The sequence below is a fragment of the Physella acuta genome, unplaced genomic scaffold (genome assembly GCF_028476545.2).
Source record: "Physella acuta isolate Inbredline_101_S28 unplaced genomic scaffold, ASM2847654v3 ptg001480l, whole genome shotgun sequence".
Lineage (NCBI taxonomy): Eukaryota > Metazoa > Mollusca > Gastropoda > Physidae > Physella > Physella acuta.
In genome coordinates, this window is record NW_026732995.1 from 510,113 (window position 1) to 535,130 (window position 25,018).

Consider the following 25,018-nt stretch of genomic DNA (forward strand, 5'->3'; position numbering starts at 1 on the left):
AGTGGAGCTTGTAGGTGGTAAATTGGGGGAGGGGGCATGTAGGTGGTAAATTGGGGGAGTGGAGCTTGTAGGTGGTAAATTGGGGGAGGGGGGCATGTAGGTGGTAAATTGGGGGAGGGGGCATGTAGGTGGTAAATTGGGGGGAGGGGGGCATGTAGGTGGTAAATTGGGGGAGGAGGGGGCGTGTAGATGGTAAATTGGGGGAGGGGGCATGTAGATGGTAAATTGGGGGGAGGAGGGCATGTAGGTGACAAGTTAATGGGATGGGACATATAGGAGGTAAGTTACTAGGGGGAGGGGCATGTAAGAAACACGTTAATGAGGGAGGTCTAGGTTACAAGTTACTAGGGGGATGGGACATATAGGAGGTAAGTTACTAGGGGGAGGGGCATGTAAGAAACACGTTATGAGGGGTTGTAGGTTACAAGTTACTAGGGGAGAGGGCATGGAGGTAAGTTACTAGGGGGAGGGGCATGTAGGAGGTAAGTTACTAGGGGGAGGGACATATAGGCGATAAATTACTACGGGGAGGGGCATGTTACTAGGGGACATGTAGGAGACTAATAGGGGAGGTGGGGCATGGAAGCAAGTTACTAGATGAAAGGTCAAACCAGTACCGGAAATACCCTTTTCAATCAAGCACAAAGAGAAACAATGATCGTGTCAAATATTTGGCGTCAGAGCGTGAACCAGCTATAGAAGAAAGATTGAGACAGCTTGGCCACATCAATCATACACATTAATCATGGGGTGGTGATGGTGGGGGTGTGTTGTGTGTGTGTGGGGGGGGGGGGGGGGGGTGACGCTAATGGCTGTAAATGACAACACGAGGTGTGAACATATGTTGATGAAAACATCTTTTGACATCAACATTAGGCCGACATACATGACCCAAGGACAACATCACACATAAAAAGTATAGGAAGGGAAATGAAAAAATCCTCACCTAAAGAATTGTCTCCCTTATGTGCCCCACCATCATCAGAGCTGTCCAAGTTGTCCTCCAGTTCAGACCTCACGTCAACTTTGACCTCTGTAAGGTCAACATTAACATCGGTTAGGTTAACTTTGAACTCATTAAGGTCAAGCTTGGTCAGCCCATTGGTGCCCGTTGAATTCTCTAGAAAATCGTCGCGAATATTTTTCTCAGTTCTAGGGGAGGTAAGACCGAAGAAATCAGATCTCAGGTCAGCACAGGTTTTTGGTGGGTTGTTTCCCTTTCCTTCCGTGGACAGGGCTAGTGTAGATGGCGCTTTGGCTGACACATGGTTACTGCCAGTTGGCACATGGTTACTGACAGTTGACACATGGTTCCTGGCGGCTTGGCTGAACTGGGTTTGAACCGAGTATTCCACGATGATCTCCTCCCCCACTGCCCCCCTCTGTACACCCGTGGGCGGGCCACCTGCTGGTATTGGGGGTGGGGGTGAGCTAGGGAGGGGCGGGGGCTCAGCATCCGAGTCCGACACGTCACTGCCAAACATGGCTGTCTGTAAATCGTCTGCTATATTCAAGCTTGGTTTTGGCGGACTTGACTTCCGGTTAGTTTTAGACATGTTGTCTGATAGGCTCATCAAAATAAGGTCAAACTCGTCACTTCCGGATGTCTTTATATTGGGAGTTACGGCGCTTTGTTCTAGCCACTCGGTCACGTGATGCTGGTCTGTGTCAGAGGCCAGATTGTGTTGGGGTCTAGAGTTGAGTTCCAGCAGTAAATCTACGCTGGGGTCTGCTCTGGTGGTCAGGCTAGCCTCACCTGACGTCACACCTGACGTCACACCTGACGTCACACCTGACGTCACACGTGACGTCACACGCTCGATTGGAAATGTCTCCTTTGATTGTGTTCTATCAACAACTCCATTGTCGTTTGTAGAAGGCTGAGTGCTGTTTGTTAGTTGGTTCACTGAGGTCAAAGGTGAACTGGGTGACGTCAGTTCCTGTGAGGTGTCAATAGATTCCTTTCTTTTCTTCAGTCTAGGGGGCCGCTGGGGTTTTAACTCAGGTGAGATAACACCTGCAGATATCTCCGTGTCTACGTGGAGAGGGGCGGTCTTCACCTGACTGTTATCTGCAGGACACGGCGAGTCGGTGTCACTAACGGTGCCAGTACTGGGGGGTGTAGGGGGAGCTGCAGTTAGCGACCTGACGTCTGAGATAAAAACATCCTGTGAGAGGCTAGCTGGAGGCGGGGCTTGGATTATTGTAGGTGGGGCTTGGTTGGTTATAGGCGGGGCTTGGTTGGTTATAGGTGGAGCTTGATTGGTTATAGGCGGGGCTTGGTTGGTTAAAGGCGGGGCTTGGTTGGTTAAAGGTGGGGCTTGGTTGATTATAGGCGGAGTTTGGTTGGTTATAGGCGGGGTTTGGTTGGCTATAGGTGGGGTAGAACCAACTAAAGAATAGCCAACTGTAGAGTCAAAGCTTTCAGTTAATGCAGCAGAAGGTGAAGGGGTGGATGGAGGGGGCGGTGCTCGAACTTTCTTGGATGACCTAAGTGGTGCGACAGGCTCTGCTATGGATACGTCCTTGACCTTGTGGATTAGTTGCGAATCCACGGATTTGGATCTTGAAAGCTCTGTGCGACTGCCCTGGAGAAGCTGGGCGCGTTCAGCTGACACGGGCGCGGGCGTGGGCTCTACATTGATGGGGCGCCCCAGCGCTATCGAGGCTAGCTCGAGAGAGAGGTTGTCCTTCTTCCGGCTGGTCCGAAGTGTCAAGGCCGAGTTGTCGGCCTTTGGCGCTCTATCTGGCGGCGCTGAGTTGCGGGGCGTTGAGTCGTCTGCTCCACTTTCCAGCTCTGGTGGCGACGTCTGGCTAGAAGATTCTGGAACTGACGCGGCGGATGTCAAATTCTGGGAGCGTCTGTTGTGCCGGTACGAGCCGGAAGTCGTGTCGACGCTGGCACTTCTCTGGCCGGAGTAGCTATAGCGCTGTCTGGAACCGCTGCTAGACTTGAGGCGGTCGGTGACAGACCTTCTCTGGACGCGAGTCTTGGCCTCCTCTTGTCGAGCCAGCTGGCGAGAGTTGTAGTCGTCTGGGTTTCTCTGGGGAGTTCAATCAATGGTAACTTTAAATGGTAGCTTTAAATGGTAGCTTTAAATGGTAACTTTAAATGGTATCTTTAAATGGTAGCTTTCAATGGTAACTTTAAATGGTAACTAAATGGTAGCTAAATGGTAACTTTAAATGGTAGCTTTAAATGGTAGCTTTAAATGGTAGCTTTAAATGGTAGCTTTAAATGGTAGCTTTAAATGGTAACTTTAAATGGTATCTTTAAATGGTAGCTTTAAATGGTAACTTTAAATAGCACCTTTAAATGGTAGCATTAAATGGTAGCTTTCATGGTAACTTTAAATAGTAACTTTAAATGGTAGCTTTAAATGGTAATTTTAAATGGTACTTTTAAAAGGTAACTTAAATGGTACCTTTAAATGGTAACTTTAAATGGTAACTTTAAATGGTATCTTTAAATGGTAGCTTTAAATGGTAGCTTTCAATGGTAACTTTAAATGGTAACTAAATGGTAGCTAAATGGTAGCTTTAAATGGTAGCTTTAAATGGTAACTTTAAATAGCACCTTTAAATGGTAGCATTAAATGGTAGCTTTCAATGGTAACTTTAAATAGTAACTTTAAATGGTAGCTTTAAATGGTAATTTTAAATGGTACTTTTAAAAGGTAACTTAAATGGTACCTTTAAATGGTAACTTTAAATGGTAACTTTAAATGGTATCTTTAAATGGTAGCTTTAAATGGTAGCTTTCAATGGTAACTTTAAATGGTAACTAAATGGTAGCTAAATGGTAGCTTTAAATGGTAGCTTTAAATGGTAACTTTAAATAGCACCTTTAAATGGTAGCATTAAATGGTAGCTTTCAATGGTAACTTTAAATAGTAACTTTAAATGGTAGCTTTAAATGGTAATTTTAAATGGTACTTTTAAAAGGTAACTTTAAATGGTACCTTTAAATGGTACCTTTAAATGGTAACTTTAAATGGTACCTTTAAATGATAGCTTTAAATGATAGCTTTAAATGGTAGCTTTAAATGGTAGCTTCAAATGGTACCTTTAAATAGTAGCATTAAATGGTAGCTTTAAATGGTATCTTTAAATGGTAACTTTAAATAGTAACTTTAAATGGTAGCATTAAATGGTAACTAAATGGTAGCTTTCAATGGAAATTTTAAATAGTAACTTTAATTGGTAGCTTTAAATGGTAATTTTAAATGGAACCTTTAAATGGTAACTTTGAATGGTAATTAAATGGTAGCTTTAAATGGTAATTCTAAATGGTAGCTTTAATTGGTAATTTTAAACGGTAGCTTTATAAGGTACTTTTAAATGGTAACTTTAAAATCGTACCTTTAAATGGTAACTTTAAAATCGTATCTTTAAATGGTAACCTTAAATAGTAACCTCGAATAGTAACTTTAAATGGTAGTTTTAAACGGTAAAATAAAATGGTAGCTTTAATTGGTAGCTTCAAACGCTACCGTTAAATGGTAACGTTAAATGGTAACCTTAAATAGTAACTTTAATGGTAACTTTAAATAGTATCTTTAAATTTAATTTTCAAAGACATAAATGGTAACTTCCGATATTGACTTTTAATGTTAACTTCATGTAGTGTAATTGTATGAACAATGCCACCATAATCTTTACACACAGCACGCCAACCTGGTGGTCGGGTGAGCTAGCGACACCTGCTGGTCTCAGGTTTCAATCCTACTGGGTGAGTACACTTGACGCTACAAGTAGGGTGAGTACACTTCACGTTACACGTACTCAAACCTCCAGTAGAAATGTTACACTGAGTAGCCTAACACACCACGCGCACACTCAACACGGTGGTGGTAATGACGTGTAGAACACACACATACCGTTTCTATGGTAACGTCCTAACAACCAGCAAGCCACGGGGTTGATGCAAGTGTCAACACAAACAAGCAATTAATCCTAGCAACCTTGACATTGATCCCGTGTGGCCGAGGTGTGATACACAGCCACACACCAGCTGGCACAGACGTGTATCGACTGGGTGACGTAGATCAGTGGACCGATCGTTGATTGCTGCTCACTACAGCACGCTCGGACAGCTCTGAGCTAAACTGGTCTGACAGTGGAGCTAAAGGATGGCATGTTCCAACAACCCTTAGTTCAAAGCTGTAGTGTTGATCTACGTGAAGTACATACCAACTGAATGCATTCATTAAAAAAAAAGAACCCAACTTTCCACAGCTCAAACAATTGAATTATTTGATGTTTTCGTTCCTTTAGAATTGGTCATAGCGGTCATCACATATCGTCCTACTTTGATGTTTTTTTTTTATCGAACACCGGCTAGTCTAGTTTACATCCCAGCATACAGAGCACGTCTATAGCACGTCAACACAACATATGCCACATATAGGGCACACACCAACACCACACACTAATACAACACAGCACATTGAGCAGACCAAAGGATAAATTAAATCTACCTTAAGGCTTATGAAAGCTTCAAATCTTCTAAATCCCCCTCCCTATCCCCCCCCCCCCCCCCTTGTAGCGCGGGAAAAGTTCTGTCGACAGTCGTGTTATCTCCAATTTACATCTTCCATCCAGTCCACGAGAGTAGAGATCGAATCTTCTAGATACACCACATTCTGACCTCTGTCTTACCTGTCTCGTCTGCTTGTGGTCTCTATTTGAAAGGTAATCCAGCGCTACCAACGTTTACCCACACAATAATATTCGCAGCGACAATATTTCCACACTACTATAAGCGATACTAAACCTACTTCAATCACAGAAAACAGGGCGTGTTAACACCCCAGTCAAAGTACGATACTACAGGATCGATACTGAATAACACAACTGAAACGAGAAAATTTGAAAGAAGTTTTTTTTGAGAAACTTACAATAGAAGTAGATAGTGTGTGCCGTGTGTGTTGTGATGCATGAATGGATGGATGTGAGAGAAGGCAGTGATGTTTGTGTGTGTTCGTGTGTGTGTGTGTGTGTGTTTGTGTACGTATATGTGCACGTGTGAGTGATACATTAGACACGATCGTCAGCGACAAATTCCCGGCACAAAAATACATAGCAAGTACAATTTGTAAAATTAGACATTGGATATTTTAAAATTTTACACATTGGACAATTTTTAATTAAGGCTTTGAATTATTTCTATTTTAATGATGTTTTTTTTTACTTCAATTTGTAATTGTGTTTTATTGTTCTTGTGACTTTTTATAACTTCAAACTCTGTCTGTTGTTTTAACAGAATGTGATGTATTGCTTGTAATGAGATGGACAAAAAATGTTGACGACAAAATTTGAAAGACCTTTTCTTCTCTGTTATTGTGGCAATGTCCGCATTTAGAACGCCAGTAGCCTGAATACACTACTGGACTTTGATTGATTAGATGGGTTACGGTACATTCTGCTTCAATGGAAGCGAATTAATAATTTAATGACAACTAGACAAGCTTAGACAGATTGATTTAGTGAAGACAAGCTTAGACAGATTGATTTAGTGAAGACAAGCTTAGACAGATTGATTTAGTGAAGACAAGCTTAGACAGATTGATTTAGTGAAGACAAGCTTAGACAGATTGATTTAGTGAAGGATCTGGTGTCTACCTTACTGACAGAGAAGTGACGTCAGAGTTGTGACGTGGAGGTGATGCGATCAGGACAGTGGTGTCAGGACAGCGGTGGTGTCAGGACAGCGGTGGTGTCAGGACAGCGGTGGTGTCAGGACAGCGGTGGTGTCAGGACAGCGGTGGTGTCAGGACAGCGGTGGTGTCAGGACAGTGGTGTCAGGACAGCGGTGTCAGGACAGCGGTGTCAGGACAGTGGTGTCAGGACAGTGGTGTCAGGACAGTGGTGGTGTCAGGACAGTGGTGTCAGGACAGCGGTGGTGTCAGGACAGCGGTGGTGTCAGGACAGCGGTGGTGTCAGGACAGTGGTGTCAGGACAGTGGTGTCAGGACAGTGGTGTCAGGACAGCGGTGGTGTCAGGACAGCGGTGGTGTCAGGACAGTGGTGTCAGGACAGTGGTGGTGTCAGGACAGTGGTGGTGTCAGGACAGTGGTGGTGTCAGGACAGTGGTGTAAGACAGCGGTGGTGTCAGGACAGTGGTGGTGTCTGGACAGTGCTGTCAGTGGTGTCAGGACAGTAGTGTCAGTGGTGTCAGGACAGTGGTGTCAGGACAGTGGTGTCAGTGGTGTCAGGACAGTGGTGTCAGGACAGTGGTGGTGTCAGGACAGTGGTGGTGTCAGGACAGTGGTGTCAGGACAGTGGTGGTGTCAGGACAGTGGTGTTAGGACAGTGGTGTCAGGACATTGGTGGTGTCAGGACAGTGGTGGTGTCAGGACAGTGGTGGTGTCAGGACAGTGGTGGTGTCAGGACAGTGGTGGTGTCAGGACAGTGGTGTCAGTGGTGTCAGGACAGTGGTGGTGTCAGGACAGTGGTGTCAGTGGTGTCAGGACAGTGGTGGTGTCAGGACAGTGGTGTTAGGACAGTGGTGGTGTCAGGACAGTGGTGGTGTCAGGACAGTGGTGTTAGGACAGTGGTGTTAGGACAGTGGTGTCAGGACAGTGGTGTCAAGACAGTGGTGTTAATAAAGGATAATAAGTTTGCAATAAGATGTAGTTAATTTGCAAAAGGAGATTGTTAATTTGAAAGAAAAAAATTGAAATTATTTGAATAACTGGTCAGTTTACGGCTGCTAAAAATTAGAGTTGTTCATAATACACTTATGACTTTTCCCTTGTAGCACCCCACCCCTCCCCTCGCTACCATAACCACTTCCTTTTTTTCCCATCAATGCCGGGCACTACTGTGAACTGAGGTCAGAGTTTAAATAAAATGTCTGTATGTTTGTGTGCAGTGTTTCTTCCAGAATTTTTTCTACTGGGGGGGGGGGGGGACTTAAAATTTTCGGGGGGGGGGGGGGGGTCGGTAGACTTTCTTGGGGGACAGGGGACGAACACTGTTGAAAGTATATCTTTTCTATATAAATTTCATTTCGTTCGGGGGAGGGGGGCGGTAGACTTTCTTCTCTAAAGAGGTGCCTGGAAGAAACTGTGTGTGTGTGTGTGAGGGGGGTCGAAACAAGTGTGACTCGGTGTGTGTGTGGAGGGGGGTGGTGTCAAACAAGTGACTCGGTACTTACATCCTCCATGGCGTACATTGACCTCTAAGAGTTCCTACACTGTCCACACGTTCTCACCTCTCCGTGATCTAGGTGTACGGCAGGTACACATCACTACCTTCATGTGACAGGTTGTTATATCAGGTAAAAGTTATCCAGGTTTCGTTACGTCAGGTATCCACAAAGTGAAATTACAACCACAGAAAGGCGTACACATAGCCCAAGGAATGACGTCACGACACCTGAGCCAGCAGTTGAAAACAATTGTAATTGTGGTCAGGTTGGTCAGGTAGCCAGGTTGGTCAGGTAGCCAGCAAGGTGAGAGATTGCTGAACTGGCAACTCTCAAGTGCTTTGTCTTATCACAGCAGCTTAACTTGTGCTGCCCGTCCTTATGTGGAGGGGTGGGGGATATACACGTGGGGACAACGGCAGGAGAATAAAGTAAACTACACTTGCAGGAAAAACAACTGGAATGGAAATAGCACGTACATAAATGTCTTTACTAAAAATGTGTTCACAAGATGAATAGCATTACACAGCTGAATAAGACGACAGACCAAGTTCATAATTTTTTTTTTACCCCTGTTGTATTTTAATACAAAGAAATTCACGATTCAACGCAAACATAAAATACCATCAAATACTTTAGAAAGCTTTATATAACACGAATCAATCACCAAAAGCTTTCTACAACAGGAATAACAGTCGAATTGCGTGTCTCGAGAAAATAAGAATAATTTTATGTCGACTAGACTAGTGATTTTTACGTCACTAGAATATCAACATGAAAACTTTACGTCATTAGAATATCAACAGGAAAACTTTACGTCACTAGAATATCAACATGAAAACTTTACGTCATTAGAATATCAACATGAAAACTTCACGTCACTAGAATATGGACAGGAAAACCTTACGTCACTAGAATATCAACGGGAAAACTTTACGTCACATAAGTTTTCCAGCTGGAATAACTGGAACACTCAGCACACCTCCTGCGTGTAACACACTGTGTAACAACTGCAAAACTCAGCACACCTACTGCGTGTAGCAAGTCCGCCATAAGACAGACAACTAACAGACGTCACGTGGTGACAACAGTTCACGGCTCGTTAGTGACTGATGTCTCTTGTCTCTCTCAGACTTTCTTGTGTCCGCTGAGCTTGTTGTGTGTAGGATCTAACACGTGTGTAGGCTACAACACACATGTACTGGCGTGTACGGAGAAAAACCCTACGCTCCGCTCTCTCGTGTGTAATTGATTGTTATGGCTAATTTAGGAACAAAGGTCATTGAGGTTGTGACCTTGAATTAAAGATGGGTCAATCAGCACAGGATTTTAAGACATCCAACTTTTTATTCAGAGTGCGAAATAGCTGAGGTTGTTGGGAAGGGGCGGGGTGAGTGGGGTAGGGTAAGGTAGGGTAGGGTAAGGTAGGGTAGGGTAAGGTAGGGTAGGGTAGGGTAGGGTAAGGTAGGGTAGGGTAAGGTAGGGTAGGGTAGGGTAGAAAAACTACAAAACCCGGTAGTTTTCGAAGAATGAATTAGTAGCAAGCCTCGATCTATGAACAAAAACAATTTTTAATAAAACCAGTTGAACAAGTTCTGTGGAGCGTGTTTACAAATTTAATGTTAATTTATGTTAATTAGACCAGCGAGGCGCGCTTTAATTGGGATGAAACAGGTGAAATTATAATTAATATTTTTTTCTCTTGGTGACTGGGATATTCAAGTTGAGTTCTGAAGAAGTTCAAGTCATACGTGACTGTACAGTCATCTCAAAATGACTTATAATGTGATGGTTTATTGTGACCCAATGATTTTTATACTGTGCTGACTGCAAGATATGAATCTTCAGATTTATTTGACAGGTGTTTAAATGAAAAGTGCTTGGTGTTGCCACAGAGCATTCATTCGTATACAGCATACAGTATACAGTATACAGTATACAGTATACAGTATACAGTATACAGTATACAGTATACAGTATACAGTATACAGTATACAGTATACTGTATACTGTATACTGTATACAGTATATATACAGCATACAGTATACGATACAGTATACAGCATCATACAGCATACAGTATACGATACAGTATACAGTATACAGCATACAGTATACTGTATACTGAATGCTGTATCATGTATGCTGTATCATGTATGCGGTATGCTGTATACGAGTTAAGTCCACAATCACGCCACGAACGGTAACTCTGTACAGGCCAATGTAGGGGAGATAACAGCGATACTGGGGGGGGGGGTTTGGTAAGTTTTTTTAATTGTTTTCTTATCGTCAAATTTTAATTTGTTCTTTCAGATTCAAACAAAGGCAGTTTAACTGCTGGTTTTTTTGTTTTTTTTTTTACCTAAGGTTGTCGTAAAGGCAAGATTATGCCCCGCCCATATCACTATGTTTATTGCCCCTGTGCCTGTTGGTCTGATTTATCCCACTCTTCTGCATGTGGAGAAAACAAACTGTATGTGTAGACCCAGCCTATACTAGAGTTTAATGGCAGCACTCGAGATAGACAAGAGGCGCTGTTAAGTTGTAGATCATGTTTAGTTGCGGACATTTGTGCAGTCGTTGTTGATAGAGGTGATTTGTTCTACAATAGAACATACATCCTATAATAGAAATATCTAATTTGTTCTATAATAGAACATTTGACATAGAGTTGAGAGATCTGACCCAATTTGACCATACGTGGTTAGATGGTTACACTGACTAACCATCGATTCTTTAAGACATTTTTCTCCAAGGGGGGGGGGGGGGGCGGGAATGCGGACACTGGAAAAAAAATAAGGATGGGCAAGGCAATAACAGCCTTTAATCAACTAAAACACGCTTGAGGTTCTAAAATAAAAACCCAGGTATTCAACACACTAGTAAAACCTGTTTTACTCTATAGAGTTCGTTGAGACATGGAGAATAACTGCCACAAATAACAAGAAAATACAATCATTTATAAACTCATACCTCAGAATGATCATTCGAATACGCTGGCCATGAGGTACTATGGCAACAGACAAACCAACTGATAGCTGAAGAAGAGATCTTTCTGAGAAAATTGGCCACACAATTAGGAGCCTGTATCCAGCATAACAATACAGGCCCTCATATAGAATCACAGAGATGCCTGAAAGAAACTCTGTGACCAACATGACGTGCAATTTGAGGTTCTTTAGGGGCGGGGAACTTTTGGGTCTGGGGTGGGGCATCATGCCCAATCCTTAACGTCTTAGAAAAGACATGAAACATGTTTGATGGAAATAAACAATACAAATAAACAATACAAATAAACAATACAAATAAACAATAGGACAGAGAAATCCACATAACAATCCTAAAAAAGTTTTCGAACCAAAAGTTACTTCCTTGTATTGACGGCTATAACGCTCAATATATTATATAATCTAGCTTGATTGTTGTAAGGGGTTGGGGGAGGGGGTGGGGGAGGGGTGGAGTTCAGGGACGATCAGAAAACAATCTTACCATCAGCTATACAATAAAACCTGTACACAATGTAGATGAAAGTAGTTGAATTGATTTATGTTTTAGTTTAGAGTAGTGTGAATTGATTTATGTTTTAGTTTAGAGTAGTGTGAATTGATTTATGTTTTAGTTTAGATTAGTGTGAATTGATTTATGTTTTAGTTTAGAGTAGTGTGAATTGATTTATGTTTTAGTTTAGAGTAGTGTGAATTGATTTATGTTTTAGTTTAGAGTAGTGTGAATTGATTTATGTTTTAGTTTAGAGTAGTGTGAATTGATTTATGTTTTAGTTTAGATTAGTGTGAATTGATTTATGTTTTAGTTTAGAGTAGTGTGAATTGATTTATGTTTTAGTTTAGAGTAGTGTGAATTGATTTATGTTTTAGTTTAGAGTATTGTGAATTGATTTAAATTATGTTTTAAGAGTATTGTGAAATAATTTAAATTATGTTGCAGTTTAAAGTATTGAGAAATGATTTGAATATTGGATTAGATTGGTGTGTAAAACAGCGGGTAACAAGTAAATTGTTAGCTGGCCACATTTGTGGTTAGAATTGTAAGGAAAGTGTCAACATTTGAATAAATGACAACATTTAATATGAGATCAGAATGTAATGAAGGGCTACACTCCACACTCCACATGATTAGAATGAAAGTTACTAGGAATAAAACTAGACTTACCAAGTTTGGGTTAGGGTCCTAAAATGTTATGTTACAGTAGGTAAGGTCGCGTACTAAGTGCCTTTAGTGAGATCCTGCAGTAAATTCTTGTGTTAAGGTCCTGTGTTAAGGTCCTGTGTTAAGGTCCTGTGTTAAGGTCCTGTGTTAAGGTCCTGTGTTAAGGTCCTGTGTTAAGGTCCTGTGTTACAGCCCTATAGTGCAGTCTTATGTTGCAGTGAAGCGGGCACTGAACACCCTTACATTACCACTTTGATGTGCCCCCCCCCCCCCATCATCCCCTTGAGTTGCGACTTGGTAACGCCCCCCCTCCCCCCCACGTGACACGTGATTGAAACAAAGTAAAAAGGTTCTCAAACAGAACTAGAAACGTTTGACCTTGACCTCAGGATTATCCCCCAAACTTGCCGAAAGTTTACGTTTTCTAGAAACCTGGAGAGCTCATATATCAAGGTAAGCAAACACCTGCATACCTACATCTACCCCCCCCCCCTGCGTTAAATCTTATCTGTTACCCAGTAACCTTCCAGCCCATGAGGAGAAAATTAAAAACTGGAGGACGTGAACACATTTTAAAAACCTGATTTACGACAGTCAAATCACGTGATACGGGTAGATGCATCTGGTGAGGCTGGGATATTTGGTGACACAAGTACAGGTATTTGGTGAATGTTGTAGTAGGTGATACAAGTAGAGGTATTTGGTGAATGTTGTAGTGGTGACACACATACAGTATTTGGTGAATGTTGTAGTGGTGACACAAGTAGAGGTATTTGGTGAATGTTGTAGTGGTGACAGAAAATTGGTGAATGTTGTAGTGGTGACAGATAATTGGTGAATGTTGTAGTAGTGACACACATGTATTTTGTGAATGTTGTAGTGGTGACACAAGTAGAGGTATTTGGTGAATGGTGTAGTGGTGACACAAGTACAGGTATTTGGTGAATGGTGTAGTGGTGACACACATGTATTTTGTGAATGTTGTAGTAGTGACACAAGTACAGGTATTTGGTGAATGTTGTAGTGGTGACACAAGTACAGGTATTTGGTGAATGTTGTAGTGGTGACACAAGTACATGTTTTTGGTGAATGTTGTAGTGTTGATAGATATTTGGTGAATGTTCAATAGGTGCTACACATACAGGTATTTAGTAAATCGTGTACAGTAACAACTAATGCAACGACAGAAAAGACAAACAGTAACACAATATTCGACTCAGTTCGACAGTGAAAACATTTAGACAAGACGTGTTTTCACTGTCGAGCTAAGTCCAAAACTGTGTTACTGTTTGTCTTTTCTGTCTAATCTGTAACCAAACGGTTGTGTGCTGACGAAGACCTTGGGTCGAAACGTCCATAGTATTTGTAACTGTCTTTAACTTGTGAGGTAACTTACACTATCTGTTGTATTACTCATTGAATGAACCTCACTGCAGCTACCATTTGTATTTACAACAATACCCGGTTTTTTAAAAGTTGAGTTACTCTATGACTCAGGTATAACAATCAACATTTTTACCACCCAGCCAAGCGTGAAATATTTGACGGCCATTTCTTTTGTTGGGTGAGGGGGGGGGGGCTTAGTCCTGAAATTTGTGTATGTGGTTATGTAAGGGTAGAACACCAAGTATGTGGGTACGTCTTGTGTTTTCTTGTGTTTGTTGCAACTGAAACATTGTTAATCTGCAGTAAACTCACACATGTACACTATGTTACAGAAAAGTCACATGTGTACACTATGTTATAGTATGTTGACATGCGTACACCAAATGTTTCCCCCTCAACCATACATGAGATCATATTCCCCATTGTGTAATTGTTACATAATTGTTACACATAGATCAAATCACTGCTTGTTGGTAGAATTCAAATCTCCGCCCACATCTACCTATTGTTAGGACTTTTAAAAATGGAAAATGTTTTCATTCCACAGCAATGACAGGCGAACACCTTCCTCCCCCTTCACATTAGGAGACACGGTCACAGGGTAGCCAACACTATCACATTATACAATCACATTAAACCATTAAACAATCACATTAGGCAATCACATTATACATTGACATTAGGAAATTACTTTAAACAATCACATTATGTAATCCCACATTTCGATAGAGAAAATTGGAGGATTAGACGGTTTATTGCACTTATATGACAACATGAACTACCAAACATTACAACATCCTCCCATGGCTACACACAAACCAAGCTCCCCACACTTATATGACGACATGAACTACCAAACATTACAACATCCTCCCATGGCTACACACAAACCAAGCTCCCCACACTTATGTGACAACATGAACTACCAAACATTAAAACATACACGGCTACACACAAACCAAGCTCCCCACACTTATATGACAACATGAACTACCAAACATTACAACATCCTCCCATGGCTACACACAAACCAAGCTCCTCACACTTATATGACAACATGAACTACCAAACATTACAACATCCTCCCATGGCTACACACAAACCAAGCTCCCCACACTTATATGACAACATGAACTACCAAACATTACAACATCCTCCCATGGCTACACACAAACCAAGCTCCCCACACTTATATGACAACATGAACTACCAAACATTAAAACATACACGGCTACACACAAACCAAGCTCCCCACACTTATATGACAACATGAACTACCAAACATTAAAACATACACGGCTACACACAAACCAAGCTCCCCACACTTATATGACAACATGAACTACCAAACATTACAACATCCTCCCATGGCTACACACAAACCAAGCTCCCCACACTTATATGACAACATGAACTACCAAACATTACAACATCCTCCCATGGCTACACACAAACCAAGCTCCCCACACTTATATGACAACATGAACTACCAAACATTACAACATCCTCCCATGGCTACACACAAACCAAGCTCCCCACACTTATATGACGACATGAACTACCAAACATTACAACATACACGGCTACACACAAACCAAGCTCCCCACACTTATATGACAACATGAACTACCAAACATTACAACATCCTCCCATGGCTACACACAAACCAAGCTCCCCACACTTATATGACAACATGAACTACCAAACATTAAAACATACACGGCTACACACAAACCAAGCTCCCCACACTTATATGACAACATGAACTACCAAACATTACAACATCCTCCCATGGCTACACACAAACCAAGCTCCCCACACTTATATGACAACATGAACTACCAAACATTACAACATCCTCCCATGGCTACACACAAACCAAGCTCCTCACACTTATATGACAACATGAACTACCAAACATTAAAACATACACGGCTACACACAAACCAAGCTCCTCACACTTATATGACAACATGAACTACCAAACATTAAAACATACACGGCTACACACAAACCAAGCTCCTCACACTTATATGACAACATGAACTACCAAACATTAAAACATACACGGCTACACACAAACCAAGCTCCCCACACTTATATGACAACATGAACTACCAAACATTACAACATCCTCCCATGGCTACACACAAACCAAGCTCCTCACACTTATATGACAACATGAACTACCAAACATTAAAACATACACGGCTACACACAAACCAAGCTCCCCACACTTATGTGACAACATGAACTACCAAACATTAAAACATACACGGCTACACACAAACCAAGCTCCCCACACTTATATGACAACATGAACTACCAAACATTACAACATCCTCCCATGGCTACACACAAACCAAGCTCCTCACACTTATATGACAACATGAACTACCAAACATTAAAACATACACGGCTACACACAAACCAAGCTCCTCACACTTATATGACAACATGAACTACCAAACATTAAAACATACACGGCTACACACAAACCAAGCTCCCCACACTTATATGACAACATGAACTACCAAACATTAAAACATACACGGCTACACACAAACCAAGCTCCCCACACTTATGTGACAACATGAACTACCAAACATTAAAACATACACGGCTACACACAAACCAAGCTCCCCACACTTATGTGACAACATGAACTACCAAACATTAAAACATACACGGCTACACACAAACCAAGCTCCTCACACTTATATGACAACATGAACTACCAAACATTAAAACATACACGGCTACACACAAACCAAGCTCCTCACACTTATATGACAACATGAACTACCAAACATTAAAACATACACGGCTACACACAAACCAAGCTCCTCACACTTATATGACAACATGAACTACCAAACATTAAAACATACACGGCTACACACAAACCAAGCTCCCCACACTTATATGACGACATGAACTACCAAACATTACAACATCCTCCCATGGCTACACACAAACCAAGCTCCTCACACTTATATGACGACATGAACTACCAAACATTACAACATCCTCCCATGGCTACACACAAACCAAGCTCCTCACACTTATATGACAACATGAACTACCAAACATTAAAACATACACGGCTACACACAAACCAAGCTCCCCACACTTATATGACAACATGAACTACCAAACATTACAACATACACGGCTACACACAAACCAAGCTCCCCACACTTATATGACAACATGAACTACCAAACATTACAACATCCTCCCATGGCTACACACAAACCAAGCTCCCCACACTTATATGACAACATGAACTACCAAACATTACAACATCCTCCCATGGCTACACACAAACCAAGCTCCCCACACTTATATGACGACATGAACTACCAAACATTACAACATCCTCCCATGGCTACACACAAACCAAGCTCCTCACACTTATATGACGACATGAACTACCAAACATTACAACATCCTCCCATGGCTACACACAAACCAAGCTCCTCACACTTATATGACAACATGAACTACCAAACATTAAAACATACACGGCTACACACAAACCAAGCTCCCCACACTTATATGACAACATGAACTACCAAACATTACAACATACACGGCTACACACAAACCAAGCTCCCCACACTTATATGACAACATGAACTACCAAACATTACAACATCCTCCCATGGCTACACACAAACCAAGCTCCCCACACTTATATGACGACATGAACTACTTACAAAGACAAGCCTCCCTCCCTCGGAGTTGAGTTTCTTAAGCTCCTCCCGTAGATCTGCAAGTTTGAGCTTAAGGTTAACAACCTGCTGGTCAGTTAAACCAAACAGTCCAGAGCTTGACCAGTCCCAGTCCGGCCAGTTGTCCTCACTCCAGTCTGTGGAACAGATCAGGTCACAAGTAGAACAGGTCACAAGTAGAACAGGTCACAAGTAGAACAGGTCAAAAGTAGAACAGGTCAAAAGTAGAACAGGTCAAAAGTAGAACAGGTCAAAAGTAGAACAGGTCACAAGTAGAACAGGTCACAAGTAGAACAGGTCACAAGTAGAACAGGTCACAAGTAGAACAGGTCACAAGTAGAACAGGTCAAAAGTAGAACATGTCACAAGTAGAACAGGTCACAAGTAGAACAGGTCACAAGTAGAACATGTCAAAAGTAGAACAGGTCACAAGTAGAACATGTCACAAGTAGAACAGGTCACAAGTAGAACAGGTCACAAGTAGAACATGTCAAAAGTAGAACAGGTCACAAGTAGAACAGGTAACAAGTAGAACAGGTCACAAGTAAAACAGGTCACAAGTAGAACATGTCACAAGTAGAACAGGTCACAAGTAGAACAGGTCACAAGTAGAACATGTCACAAGTAGAACAGGTCACAAGTAGAACAGGTCACAAGTAGAACAGGTCACAAGTAGAACAGGTAACAAGTAGAACAGGTCACAAGTAGAACAGGTCACAAGTAGAACAGGTCACAAGTAGAACAGGTCACAAGTAGAACAGGTCACAAGTAGAACAGATAAAAAGTAGAACAGGTCACAAGTAGAACAGATAAAAAGTAGAACAGGTCACAAGTAGAACAGATAAAAAATAGAACAGGTCACAAGTAGAACAGATCAGGTTGCAATTAGATAAAATCATTTTGCAAGTAGAACAAGCATAAGTCCTGCTTGATATGCCCGAACAATGCCTCAATTGTTGTTCCATAAGGTTTTCGTCCTTAAAGGGACATTACGCGTGTTGATTCAGTAAGACTCAATAATTTCACGTTTACCTCCCCTAAATTAAAATCCACTATTATGATTATGTCCAAATGACGGAGAGAACCACGAACTTTGAGGCGAGAATGGCAATAGTTGATCAACATGTCAGAGGCGAGGCGGGGGCGGGGGGTGCGGAACGCATCGGGTGACACCATTTAGGGGGGTGACACCAAGACAAAAAATTGCAATATATATAGAATAAATGTGTTTTTTACAGTTCAGTGGATGGTTAGAGTTAAAAAGTATTTTACTTACATAATGACGATCCCACAAGGAGTGGGAGGGGGTGACACCATGTCGTAAACATGCAAACTACAGAGAAAATAATGCTACACCCGGCTGTATTAACAACCGACTATGAATAAATTTCATTAGAATTAAATGTAAACACTTTAAAGCTTTTACAGGGGGGGGGGAGTAGGCACCAACTACAACATTTACAGGGAAGAAAAAAAGGGGGGGGGTGACACCCGGCCAAGCGACGCCACTGGGTTGATCTCCAAAAATTACTGGCGATATCGAATGCATGATCCCTAAGACTAAAGTTACCTAGGTCTGGGAGAGTAAGTGATAAAACAGTTTTATCTTTTTATTTAGTGGTATTATGCAGTGTCTCTTTCAGACATTTTTATGGGGGAGGGGGGCACTAAAACGTTTTGTTGGGTGGGAGTGGGGGGGGGGGACGCGGCCATTAGTATAGCAATAAATTTTCTATACAAATTTTATATTTCGTTCGAGGGAGAAGGGTAGAAGACTTGTTTCGGAGGGGGGGGGGGGGGGGTTTGCCGAGGAGGTACCTGAAGAAAAATGGTTCAATGTCATGAAAAGTTTGTATAGTTTGTACATTTGGCTGTAATAAGATGACCGCAGGTGAGGGGGGAGGGGTGTAACTTTAGCTCAGCTCTGTTATATGTGCTGTAGATGTGTGGTGGGAGGTAGATGTGTGGTGGGGAGGTAGATGTGTGGGGGGAGGTAGATGTGTGGTGGGAGGTAGATGTGTGGTGGGAGGTAGATGTGTGGTGGGTGGTAGATGTGTGGGGGGAGGTAGATGTGTGGTGGGGAGGTAGATGTGTGGTGGGAGGTAGATGTGTGGGGGAGGTAGATGTGTGGGGGAGGTAGATGTGTGGGGGGAGGTAGATGTGTGGGGGGAGGTAGATGTGTGGGGGGAGGTAGATGTGTGGGGAAGGTAGATGTGTGGGGGGGGGGAGGTAGATATGTGGGGAAGGTAGATGTGTGGGGGGAGGTAGATGTGTGGGGGGGAGGTAGATGTGTGGGGGGAGGTAGATGTGTGGGGGATGTATATGTGTGGGGGGAGGTAGATGTGTTGGGGGAGGTAGATGTGTGGGGGAGGTAGATGTGTGGGGGGTGGTAGATGTGTGGGGGGGAGGTAGATGTGTGGTGGGGAGGTAGATGTGTGGTGGGAGGTAGATGTGTGGGGGAGGTAGATGTGTGGGGGAGGTAGATGTGTGGGGGGAGGTAGATGTGTGGGGGGAGGTAGATGTGTGGGGGGAGGTAGATGTGTGGGGAAGGTAGATGTGTGGGGGGGAGGTAGATATGTGGGGAAGGTAGATGTGTGGGGGGAGGTAGATGTGTGGGGGGGAGGTAGATGTGTGGGGGGAGGTAGATGTGTGGGGGATGTATATGTGTGGGGGGAGGTAGATGTGTGGTGGGGAGGTAGATGTGTGGTGGGAGGTAGATGTGTGGGGGAGGTAGATGTGTGGGGGAGGTAGATGTGTGGGGGGAGGTAGATGTGTGGGGGAGGTAGATGTGTGGGGGAGGTAGATGTGTGGTGGGAGGTAGATGTGTGGTGGGAGGTAGATGTGTGGTGGGAGGTAGATGTGTGGTGGGAGGTAGATGTGTGGTGGGAGGTAGATGTATGGTGGGAGGTAGATGAGTGGGGAAGGTAGATGTGTGGGGGAGGTAGATGTGTGATGGGAGGTAGATGTGTGGGGGAGGTAGATGTGTGGGGGGAGGTAGATGTGTGGGGAAGGTTGATGTGTTGGGGGAGGTAGATGTGTGGGGGAGGTAGATGTGTGGGGGAGGTAGATGTGTGGGGGAGGTAGATTTGTGGGGGGAGGTAGATGTGTGGGGGGAGGTAGATGTGTGGGGGGAGGTAGATGAGTGGGGAAGGTAGATGTGTGGGGGAGGTAGATGTGTGGTGGGAGGTAGATGTGTTGGGGGAGGTAGATGTGTGGGGGGAGGTAGATGTGTGGGGGGGAGGTAGATGTGTGGGGGGTAGATGTGTGGGGGGAGGTAGATGTGTGGGGGGAGGTAGATGTGTGGGGGGAGGTAGATGTGTGGGGAAGGTAGATGTGTGGGGGAGGTAGATGTGTGGGGGAGGTAGATGTGTGGGGGGAGGTAGTTATGTGGGGGGGGGGAGGTAGATGTGTGGTGGGAGGTAGATGTATGGTGGGAGGTATATGTGTGGGGGGTAGATGTGTGGGGGAGGTAGTTGTGTGGGGGGGAGGTAGATGTGTGGGGGAGGTAGATGTGTGGGGGAGGTAGATGTGTGGGGGGAGGTAGATGTGTGGGGGGAGGTAGATGTGTGGGGGGAGGTAGATGTGTGGGGAAGGTAGATGTGTGGGGGGGGGGGAGGTAGATATGTGGGGAAGGTAGATGTGTGGGGGGAGGTAGATGTGTGGGGGGGAGGTAGATGTGTGGGGGGAGGTAGATGTGTGGGGGATGTATATGTGTGGGGGGAGGTAGATGTGTTGGGGGAGGTAGATGTGTGGGGGAGGTAGATGTGTGGGGGGTGGTAGATGTGTGGGGGGGAGGTAGATGTGTGGTGGGGAGGTAGATGTGTGGTGGGAGGTAGATGTGTGGGGGAGGTAGATGTGTGGGGGAGGTAGATGTGTGGGGGGAGGTAGATGTGTGGGGGGAGGTAGATGTGTGGGGGGAGGTAGATGTGTGGGGAAGGTAGATGTGTGGGGGGGAGGTAGATATGTGGGGAAGGTAGATGTGTGGGGGGAGGTAGATGTGTGGGGGGGAGGTAGATGTGTGGGGGGAGGTAGATGTGTGGGGGATGTATATGTGTGGGGGGAGGTAGATGTGTGGTGGGGAGGTAGATGTGTGGTGGGAGGTAGATGTGTGGGGGAGGTAGATGTGTGGGGGAGGTAGATGTGTGGGGGGAGGTAGATGTGTGGGGGAGGTAGATGTGTGGGGGAGGTAGATGTGTGGTGGGAGGTAGATGTGTGGTGGGATGTATATGTGTGGGGGGAGGTAGATGTGTGGTGGGGAGGTAGATGTGTGGTGGGAGGTAGATGTGTGGGGGAGGTAGATGTGTGGTGGGAGGTAGATGTGTGGTGGGAGGTAGATGTATGGTGGGAGGTAGATGAGTGGGGAAGGTAGATGTGTGGGGGAGGTAGATGTGTGATGGGAGGTAGATGTGTGGGGGAGGTAGATGTGTGGGGGGAGGTAGATGTGTGGGGAAGGTTGATGTGTTGGGGGAGGTAGATGTGTGGGGGAGGTAGATGTGTGGGGGAGGTAGATGTGTGGGGGAGGTAGATTTGTGGGGGGAGGTAGATGTGTGGGGGGAGGTAGATGTGTGGGGGGAGGTAGATGAGTGGGGAAGGTAGATGTGTGGGGGAGGTAGATGTGTGGTGGGAGGTAGATGTGTTGGGGGAGGTAGATGTGTGGGGGGAGGTAGATGTGTGGGGGGGGGAGGTAGATGTGTGGGGGGTAGATGTGTGGGGGGAGGTAGATGTGTGGGGGGAGGTAGATGTGTGGGGGGAGGTAGATGTGTGGGGGAGGTAGATGTGTGGGGGGAGGTAGTTATGTGGGGGGGGGAGGTAGATGTGTGGTGGGAGGTAGATGGGTGGGGAAGGTAGATGTGTGGGGGGAGGTAGATGTGTGGGGGGAGGTAGATGTGTGGTGGGAGGTAGAGGTGTGGTGGGAGGTAGATGTGTGGTGGGAGGTAGATGTGTGGTGGGAGGTAGATGTGTGGGGAAGGTAGATGTGTGGGGGGAGGTAGATGTGTGGGTTAGGTAGATGTGTGGGGGAGGTAGATGTGTGGAGGAGGTAGATGTGTGGGGGGAGGTAGATGTGTGGGGGAGGTAGTTGTGTGGGGTAGGTAGATGTGTGGGGGGAGGTAGATGTGTGGGGTAGGTAGATGTGTGGGGGAGGTAGATGTGTGGGGAAGGTAGATGTGTGGGGGGAGGTAGATGTGTGGTGGGAGGTAGATGTGTGGGGAAGGTAGATGTGTTGGGGGAGGTAGATGTGTGGGGGAGGTAGATGTGTGGGGGGAGGTAGATGTGTGGGGAAGGTAGATGTGTGGGGGGAGGTAGATGTGTGGGGGAGGTAGATGTGTGGGGGAGGTAGATGTGTGGGGGGAGGTAGATGTGTGGGGGGAGGTAGTGTGTGGGGAGGTAGATGAGTGGGGGAGGTAGACTCAGCTCTGAACTTGTAACAAGTTGTGTTGGCAATAAAGAAAGCAACTCGCCACAAATTTAGCCAGTGAAAAATTTACCATGAACTTCCTTGAATATCTCGTCCTCGCCAAAGTCGCCACCGTCCATCCAATGTTCGCCAGGCGCCCAGGTCTCCATGAACTCCTCGCCAAACTCCTTCAGATCGGCGACAACAGCAGCCAGCTGATCGTCTGCAACTCTGTGGTTGTTTCCCTTGTCAAAGATGGCAGCGCCCGGTGGCAGGTTGTCAGGAGTTATCCCGAGGTCAAAGGGCGAGAACTCGAATGGAATAAAAGTATCGATTTTATCGAGGTCTTTGATGGTTGAGCCTTGTCGCTTCTCTGTAACATAAATACATGCATACATTACATGTGTGTAAATTATACGTGCCTACATTACATGTGTGTAAATTATACGTGCATAGCCAACAATGCTGATGTTTACAAAAGATATGGGTACGCTTCAAACAGATTGTTGAATATATTCTAATGTAAAACCAAAATCCGATGAAAACAAGAGTTACCTCGCCTCTGCTCGTACAACTGATGAAAGGGGTCGGGGTCTTTGGTAGCGGGTGTGTGGGTCAGCATCAACCTCTGTAGACAGGTGGTAGTGGGTTCAAATATGCACTGATACAGGTAACTCAGGTGATGCTAACTTACGTTTAAACTATCCATTTCTTAATTGATTAGTTCTAAAGTAACCAATGCCAAGTTAACCAATGCTTAAGTAACCAATTCTAAATTACTTCTATTCTAAAGCAACCAAACTGAGGTAACCCCTTACTTTATTTAAGATATCAGTTTCTCTCTTTATAACAGATATGTCGCTGTTTAATTTCTGTTCTCCTAGAATGACCTTGACCGTTTCCTGTCTGACCTTCTCGTGCTCCTTCTTCAACCTACAACAAACATCCAACATATCAGATGTAAAACATACAATATATGACATGTACAACATCCAACATATCAGATGTACATTATCCAACATATCAGATGTTCAACATACAACATATCAGATGTTCAACATACAACATATCAGATGTTCAACATACAACATATCAGATGTACAACATACAACATATCAGATGTACAACATACAACATATCAGATGTACAACATCCAACATATCAGATGTACATTATCCAACATATCAGATGTACATTATTCAACATATCAGATGTACAACATAGAACACAAAAATATATTACACCTAGATCATCCAACACATCCAAGTGTAGTGAGATTCAAAACATTCATATAGCGCCAGTATCATGTTATAGCGCTAGTATCATTGTCTAAAGAAATCCACATCAAAAGCTATAAATACCTGAGAACTATTTCTTCCTGTTTTGTGACGTCAGAACTTTCTTTACTCAGGACAGGAGCTATGTGAGTCTCGGACTCCAAGTTTTTACCAAACTTCGTCAGTAGGCTTAGCTAGGTGGGGCGGGTGGGTGGATTGAGTTAGTACATTACTAAACGATTGAAGAATTCGTTAAGTTAATAATTTAAAAATTAATTAGCCCTTAATTAGTTAGCGTAAGAAGAAAAAAACCCGATACAACACGTCCGAAAAATGACACGAAAACCCCCTCTCTTGTACAAAACACACACACACACACACTCAGACAAACTTACCAACTCCTGTAGAGCCTCAACCTTCTGTGTTGCTATTTTTAGCCTCTTGGCCTCCCTCTCTGATTGTAACTTCCGCCTCTCCTGCAAAAAATGACGTCATCGATACAAACAGATCGAATGTAATCACAGATCAATCAGTTCGTGTAGCAGTAAAAAAAAAATCATACCTTGCCGGACATTAACTTCTGCTTGTGTTTCTCATAATCTGCTAATCTGTGAGGGGAGAGAGAGAGAGACGCTTAGATTTTTAACTGCTCAAACTGTATTGTAGCAGATTAAATGGAACTAAACGTGTGTTCTAGTGTCAAGCAGTTAAAAATCTGAGAGTTGTTGATTTGTGTTAGGACAGCCTGTCGTGTTGCATTATCTGAAGACATCTGACAGGTTGAAGGATTGTGGAAATCGTGGTTGTATATATAGGGCAACTGTTGTATATGGCAAGTTTTGCGGATTGTTTCATTGTTGTATATGGCAAGTTCAACGAATTATATAACAACCGTATATTGCCAA

At 43.9% G+C, this 25,018-nt stretch overlaps 1 protein-coding gene across 2 annotated transcripts in view; it reads right to left on the minus strand.

Annotated features, from left to right (window-relative positions):
* Window positions 1-25,018, minus strand: part of LOC131928248 (uncharacterized) — an 86,980-nt gene that overhangs the window by 33,985 nt on the left and 27,977 nt on the right. Inside the window, exons 7-15 of one of the 2 annotated variants that reach the window (XM_059284211.1) lie at window positions 24,676-24,721; window positions 24,509-24,589; window positions 24,198-24,307; window positions 23,655-23,769; window positions 23,392-23,464; window positions 22,928-23,209; window positions 17,427-17,578; window positions 1,817-3,044; window positions 947-1,780 (exon numbers count right to left, since the gene is read on the minus strand). In XM_059284211.1, coding sequence (XP_059140194.1) covers window positions 947-1,780; window positions 1,817-3,044; window positions 17,427-17,578; window positions 22,928-23,209; window positions 23,392-23,464; window positions 23,655-23,769; window positions 24,198-24,307; window positions 24,509-24,589; window positions 24,676-24,721 — 2,921 coding nt within the window. Of the gene's footprint in view, window positions 1-946; window positions 3,045-17,426; window positions 17,579-22,927; window positions 23,210-23,391; window positions 23,465-23,654; window positions 23,770-24,197; window positions 24,308-24,508; window positions 24,590-24,675; window positions 24,722-25,018 lie in introns of both variants that reach the window. The other variant, XM_059284210.1, reaches the window with a different exon arrangement.